Genomic DNA, 7,323 nt, shown 5'->3' with positions numbered 1-7,323 from the left:
AAAAAAAAAAAAAAACTCAGGGGAGAAAAAACAAAAACCCAACCATTTGTTCCATGCATTATCTGTAAATGTCAAAAGGCATCCATTTGTGAGTACAGTGGGGTTCGTGTTCTGTGCTGGTCCAGGGAGGCGCTCGTAGCTAGCATACTTCCTCACACGTGCTCTGGGGCTGACAGATCATCTCTATACCCTGACCTTGGCCCCCGTGTACCCCCAGGTCGGCTTCTTCAAGCGGAACCGGCCACCCCTGGAAGAAGATGATGAAGAGGGGGAGTGATGGTGCAGCCTATACTGTTCTAGCAGGAGGGTTGGGCATGCTACCTGCACCACCCCTTCTCCAATGAGTTGCCTCCAAGCTTTGGGTTGGAGCTGTTCCATGGGGTCCTCTTGGTGTCATTTCTCTCCCAACAGAGCTGGGTCACCCCCTCCTGCTGCCTAATAAAGAGACTGAGCCCTGATGCTGAGCATGCTGCCTCCTTTTGGGGCCAGAGGAGAGAGGACCAAAGAAATGTTTTGGACAGGGACCTAGGGCTGGTGGAAGTGTGAACAGAGAAGGTCTCTGCCAGGGCAAAGTGTGCAAATCACTGTCTTTGGGGAGTGTCAGGGAGTGCAGAGTTGGGGTGGCAGGTATAAGAAAAGAGGGAGAGCCAGGCGCAGTGGCTCCTGCCTGTAATCCCACTAGTTTGGGAGGCCGAGGTGGGCGGATCACCTGAGGTTGAGAGTTCGAGACCAGCCTTACCAACATGGAGAAACCCCATCTCTACTAAAAATATGAAATAAGCTGGGCCTGGTGGCGCATGCCTGTAATCCCAGCTAGTTGGGAGGCTGAGGCAGGAGAATCGCTTGAATATAGGAGGCAGAGTTTGCAGTGAGCCAAGATTGCGCCATTGTACTCCAGCCTGGGCAACAAGAGCGAAACTCTAGTCTCAAAGGGAAAAAAAAAAAAAAAAAGGAGAAAGGGTGGCAGGGCCTGAAGGAAGACTGGAGAGGGATGAACATGTCTAAGGGCAGGATGGGATGGGAGGGCAGGTGATGGGGTGGCAGCATCAGAGAAGGCAGGCTGTGTCCTTGGTGGGCAGCTTTATTTATTTAATTTATATTTTATTTTTGAGACAGAATCTTACACCTGTCTCTTATACACATCTAGATGTGTATAAGAGACAGGTGATGGGGTGGCAGCATCAGAGAAGGCAGGCTGTGTCCTTGGTGGGCAGCTTTATTTATTTAATTTATATTTTATTTTTGAGACAGAATCTTACTCTTGCCCAAGCTGGAGTGCAATGGCATAATCTTGGCTCACTGCAACCTTCGCCTCAGAGGTTCAAGCAATTCTCCTGCCTCTGCCTCCTGAGTAGCTGGGACTACAGGAGCACACCACCACAGCTGGTTAATTTTCATATTTTTAGTAGAGAATGGATTTCACCATGTTGGTCAGGCTGGTCTTGAACTCCTGGCCTCAGGTGATCCACCACCTTGGCCTCCCAAAGTGCTGGGATTATAGGCGTGAACCACGGCGCCCAGCCAGGGCAGCTTTAAATAGCATATTTGTTACAATTTTGGAAGGGTAAACTTCACAGTGACCTGAGGTGTGGAAAAACAACATGCTCTCCCTGCCTTTCTATCAAAAAAGGCCTTTAAAGCTGTTTGGAGTGAGAAGGGGCAGAGGGAGGCTGGCTCAGCTGTTGCCTGAGGAAGGCAGCATCATGCCAGGGAAGAGAGAGCGAGCATTGCTCCCTGGCTACCCACCAAGAAGAGCCTTTAGCCAGGAAAGAAGATGAGGATGGAAGACAGCTCTCCAGCTGTGGTGAGTACAGCTGAGAGGCAGAGGTAGGGAGGTCTCCCTGGAGTCCTGAGGGATTTGTTCATTCCTGGGTTCAATAAATATTTATTGGTCAGGCATGGTGGCTCATGCCTGTAATCCTAGCACTTTGGGAGGCTGAGGCAGGAGGATCACTTGAGCCCAGGAGTTTTGGGCTACAGTGAGCTATGATCGTGCCACTGCACTCCAGCCTGAGCAACAGAGAAAGACTCTGTCTCTGAAAAAATAAAAATTGACCGGGTGAGGTGGCTCACGCCTGTAATCCCAGCACTTTGGGGGAGGCCGAGGTGGGCAGATCACCTGAGGTGAGGAGTTCAAGACCAGCCTGGCCAACATGGTGAAACCTCGTCTGTACTAAAAATGCAAAAAAATTAGCTGGCCATGGTAGCAGGCGCCTGTAATCCCAGCTACTTGGGAGGCTGAGGCTGGAGAATCACTTGAACCTGGGAGGCAGAGGTTGCAGTGAGCCGAGATTGTGCCATTACACTCCAGCCTGGGCAACAAAAGCCAAACTCCATCTCAAAAATAAAAATGAAAATAAAAATTGCTAGCTAGGTGTGGTGGTATGTGCCTGTAGACCCAGGTACTCAGGAGACTGAGGCAGGAGGATTGCTTGAGCCCGGGAGGCCAAGGCTACAGTGAGCCTTGATCTCACCATTACACTCCAGCCTGGGTGACAGACTGAGACCCTGGCTAAAAAAAAATTTTTTAATTAAAAATAAAAATAAATAATCATGGAGAACCTACTGCATGCCTGGCACTATTCCAGTGCTGGGATGCAGCAGTGAACAAAGCAATGTCCCTGCCCTCCTGGAACTTACATTGCAGAGGTAAAAAGTAAAGTAAACAAATAAATAAATGTATGGTCAGTGGCAGTCAGTGCTGTGAGTGAAAATAAAGGTGACGAGAGAGTGATAGATTGTATGTGGGTGGACCAGGTGTGGTGGCTCAGACCTGTAATCCAGCATTTGGGAGGTTGAGGCGGGCAGATCACCTCAGGTCAGGAGTTGGAGAACAACCTGGCCAACATGGAGAAACCCTGTCTCTACTAAAAATACAAAAATTAGCCAGGCATGATGGTGGACACCTGTAATCCCAGCTACTCAGGAGGCTGAGGCAGGAGAATCACCTGAACCCAGGAGGCATACTCCAGCCTGGCAACAGAGCGACACTCCATCTCAAAAAATATATATATATATATCCACCCAGCCTCCCAACTAGCTGGGTGGATGTTTGGAGGGGTGCTGCTAACATTTTAGGTAGGGTGGTCAGGGAAGGCCTCTCTGATGAGCTAAGCAGGGAGATGAATGACTGAGCCATGCAGCTACATGAAGATAAAATGTTCTGGAAAGAAAGAGCAGCCAGTGAAAAGGCCCTGAGGTAGGAGCTGGCTTAGTGTGTTCAAAAAAAGCAAGGAGGCCCATGTGGCTGGAGGCAGGTGGGTGAGGGTCCAGGAGATGGGGGATGGGGGCAGGAACACCCCGTGGCCATGGGGAGGACTTTGGACTTGACGCCAAGTGTTGGGGGAAGCCATTGATGAACAATACAACAGCAAAAGCTGTTGGTATTTGATTTTACCCAAAGGTGTAAATAGTAAATTCTGAAAAGAATATTTTGACATACATGCATGGCAAGTTTCGGAACAGGTTTCTATTTGGGTGACTGAACGCATTTAAGAAAAGATTAAGCAGTGATCCTTGAACACCAGCCAAATTGCCTCCTCCTTCCATCATTGCAATTGGATGGCTCCAGTCAACTTATCTTGATCCAGCAAAGCATTTGGCATTTGTCCTTATAGATAAGACATAAATGTGAGCTGGATCATAGAGACTCGGATTTAGACCTGAACAATTCTGATAAAGCTGAAGGAGATCTCTATGAAGCTCCGTCCTGGCCCTGGGCTGCCTGGCATTGTCATGAGTCGCTTGACTGGAGGCAGAGGAAGCCACTCTTCACCCTGCAGATGGCTGCTGGCTGGGAGGGAGCTCCAATACAATGGGTAACTGAAGCAGATTCAAGGCAGCCTTGACAGATTGCAAAATTGGGTAGAAACCAACAGGATGAAATTCACCAGGGATGAGTGCTAAGTCTTGTGCTGAGGTTCCAAAAAACTAGTTACATAAGAATAGTACTGGGAAATCTGGTGAGATGGAAATTTCTGTTGAAAAGAGAGAGAGAGGCTGGGCGCGGTGGCCCATGCCTGTAATCCCAGCCCTTTGGGAGGCCGAGGCGGGTGGATCACAAGATCAGGAGATCGAGACCATCCTGACTAACACGGTGAAACCCTGTCTCTACTAAAAATACAAAAAAATTAGCCGGGCGTGGTGGCGGGAGCCTGTAGTCCCAGCTACTCGGGAGGCTGAGGCAGGAGAATGGCGTGAACCCAGGAGGTGGAGGTTGCAGTGAGCTGAGATCGCAGCCACTGCACTCCAGCCTGGGCAACAGAACAAGACTCTGTCTCAAAAAAAAAAAAAAAAAAGAAAGAAAGAAAGAAAAGAAAAGAAAAGAGAGAGAGAGAGAGATGAAAAGAAGAAGGAAGGGAGAAAGAAAAGAGACAGATACACTGGCAGTTTTCATTCTGTCCACAAGCTTATAATGATGTCCCCTTAAATCAGAAGACCCAACCAGGAGGGAAGCCTGCTGTTCTCTGGGAAATGGGGTCCTTGCCTTAGGTATCCAGTCCCTTAGGCTTGGCCACCACACGGTGAGAAAGAGAAGGTGACAAACCGGAGAGAACCAGGGAAGAGATACCAGATAAGGATTTGGCCAGCTGGAAACTGATTGATGATGACAACCAGAAATATTGAACTGGAAGGAAAGAGAGCTTGGCTGGGACTAGGGCAAGCCAATAGCTGTCCTCAAATACAGGATTCAATGGCTGAGGACAAAGGAGAGACCCAGTGTATCATTCACAAAGCCAGAACCAAGACCACTGAGAATCACCAACTGGTGGAAGAGAAAGGCTGCTGCCAGCTCTGGAAACACTCCTTAGCCATTAGCACTGCCCAGCAATGCGTCATATTACCTGGGCACAGGTGAGTCCCCACCTCACCCTGGGTCAGCAATAGCAGCATTTATTACGCCCCTGCTCCTGTGAGGCTTGTGCTAGAGTCTTTACATCATTATTTGGTCATTACATCTCATTTAGTCATTACAGCAACCCTATGAGGCAGAGATTATGACGACTCCCATTTTAAAGGAAGACAGGACCAGAAGGCTGAGTAACTTGCCAGTGGCTTAATAAGAGACTTAGGGCTAGGCACGGTGGCTCACACCTGTAATCCCAGCACTTTGGGAGGCTGAGCGGGAGGATCACCTGAGGTCACAAGTTCAAGACCAGCCTGGCCAACACAGTGAAACCCCATCTCTACTAAAAATACAAAAATTAGCCGGGCATGGTGGCAGGCATCTGTAATTCCAGCTACTCAGGAGGCTGAGGCACAAGAATCTCTTGAACTCAGGAAGCGGAGGTTGCAGTGAGCTGAGATTGCATCATTGCACTCCAGCCTGGGCGATAGCAAAAGACTCTTAATGATCAGTAGCTGCAACACTAGAAAGATTTTTCTTTGCAAGAGCAAAGAAAAATCCCTTTGGTTCTAGAAAATCTCCTGAAAAAGAGGAAGGCTTATGAAGCCCTCAAAGCCACCCAGGCAAAGCAGGCACTTTTGTCAAAGAAGGAGCAGAGGGAAGGAAAAGGGCTCAAGTTTAAGCAACTGGAATCATTCCTACATGATTCCTAGCAGCAGAAATGTGACAAAATGCATCTCAGACGACTAGAAGTCAAATGTCACGCCTTGGAATTGCCAGATAAACATTCCTTGACCTTTGTTGTATGCATCGAAAGAATTGATGGCGTGAGTTTATTGGTGCAGAGAACCATTTGTAAGACTTTGCCTAAATAACATTTTTAGTGGTGTCTTTGTAAATGTCACCCCCCAGAACCTAAAAATGCTGCGTATAGTGGAACCTTATGTGACCTGGGGATTTCCAAATCAGAAGTCTGTCCAGGAACTCATTTTGAAACACGGACAAGCCAAGGTCAAGAATAAGATCATCCCTCTGACAGACAACACAGTGATTGGAGAGCACCTGGGGAAGTTTGGTGTCATTTGCTTGGAAGACCTCATTCATGAAATTGCCTTCCCAGGGAAGCATTTCCAGGAGATCTCATGGTTCTTGCGCCCTTTCCACCTCTCAGTGGCCCATCATGCTACCAAAAATAGAGTGGGCTTCCTCAATGAGATGGGCACACCTGGCTATCGGGGTGAATGCATCAGTCAGCTCATCTGCCAGCTGAACTAGACCCAGGTGCCAAACTGCAGTAAATTTTTATCAGTGAAGTGGAAGCACGTGTAGTAGAAGCATGTGTTTTTGTTTTTATGGGAATTTTTATCAAGTATCTTCAGAGAAGATTATTTCCAGCTTTATCTTCAAAAACTGGAAAGGAAAGGTCAAAGAAAAGACAGTAGCTCACACCTGTAATCCCAGCACTTTGAGAGGCCGAGGTGGGTAGATCACCTGAGGTCAGGAGTTCGAGACCAGCCTGGCCAACATAGTGAAACACTGTCTCTACTAAAAATATAAAACTTAGCTGGGCATGGTGGCACGCACCTGTAGTCCCAGCTACTTGGGAGGGTGAGGCATAAGAATCACTTGAACCTGGGAGGCAGAGGGTGCAGTGAGCCAAGACCTCACCACTGCACTCCAGCCTGGGCAAAAGAGCAAGACTCTTGTAAAAAAAATAAATAAAATAAATAAATAAAGAAAGAAAGAAAGAAGAAGAAGAAAAAGAAGAAGAAGGAGGAGGAGGAAGAAGAAGAAGAAGAAGAAGAAGAAGAAGACGACACTAGCCTATGTTCATGGCAAGCACCTCTCATCACAGTCCAGTTCCAAGGAAAAATTCCAGCATTTTCTACATTGGCTGCCACCTCATCTAAAATCAGCACATTCCATGGGCATCTTCTATCCTAGAGTTTAGTGTTGGTAAATGAGTAACTCTAGCATTTGTACAGGGCTCCCCAAGACTCCTGCACCAGTCGACCAAGCCCAGGGACATAATTGAATCTGGAGATTCCTGGGGCCTTGTTTTGAAAAAAGACTTGAAATAGTAAGAAAGGCCCAAAAATAAATCTTCACTTGTCCCTGAAAAAAAAAAAAAAAATTCTGTCTCACAAACAAAAAAGAGACTTAGGGGTGTCTAGGGGGCCTTCCCTGCCCCAGCACTGCCTAGGTGTTTTGCCGGGAGAAGGGGGTCATCGAGCAGGGAGTTCTTACACTTTTCTGAGACTTTCATGACCGTACCCCTTGAGAGTGTTGTAAGCAATAGCCACTCCCAACCTACACACAAAAAAATTCTGCACTAATTTTGGGTACTCTCAAAACCCAAGAACCCGGGTGATGGGACCCTAATCCCGACACTCCTTTGCAGCACAGAGTCTGGGAGCGCAGAGCAGGGGCTGCGGGGTGGGCTGAAGGTGGGCAGTACTGGGGGGAGGCGGGCGGAG

The 7,323-nt window shown here is 48.0% G+C and overlaps 1 protein-coding gene and 1 pseudogene across 1 annotated transcript in view; both read left to right on the top strand.

Moving 5' to 3' along the window:
* Positions 1 to 456, top strand: part of ITGA2B (integrin, alpha 2b (platelet glycoprotein IIb of IIb/IIIa complex, antigen CD41)) — an 18,812-nt gene extending 18,356 nt beyond the window's left edge. The window contains exon 30 of the mRNA XM_011985918.1: positions 218 to 456. Within this exon, the coding sequence (XP_011841308.1) occupies positions 218 to 277 (60 nt within the window). The 3' untranslated portion in view covers positions 278 to 456. The remainder of the gene's footprint in view (positions 1 to 217) is intronic.
* Positions 457 to 1,780: 1,324 nt separating this feature from the next.
* LOC105543844 lies at positions 1,781 to 6,121 on the top strand (annotated as a pseudogene).
* Positions 6,122 to 7,323: the final 1,202 nt, after the last annotated feature.

Source organism: Mandrillus leucophaeus, unplaced genomic scaffold, assembly GCF_000951045.1.
Source record: "Mandrillus leucophaeus isolate KB7577 unplaced genomic scaffold, Mleu.le_1.0 Scaffold290, whole genome shotgun sequence".
NCBI lineage: Eukaryota > Metazoa > Chordata > Mammalia > Primates > Cercopithecidae > Mandrillus > Mandrillus leucophaeus.
The sequence above is the reverse complement of the archived record's forward strand: the minus strand, read 5'-3'. Positions and strand labels throughout refer to the sequence as shown.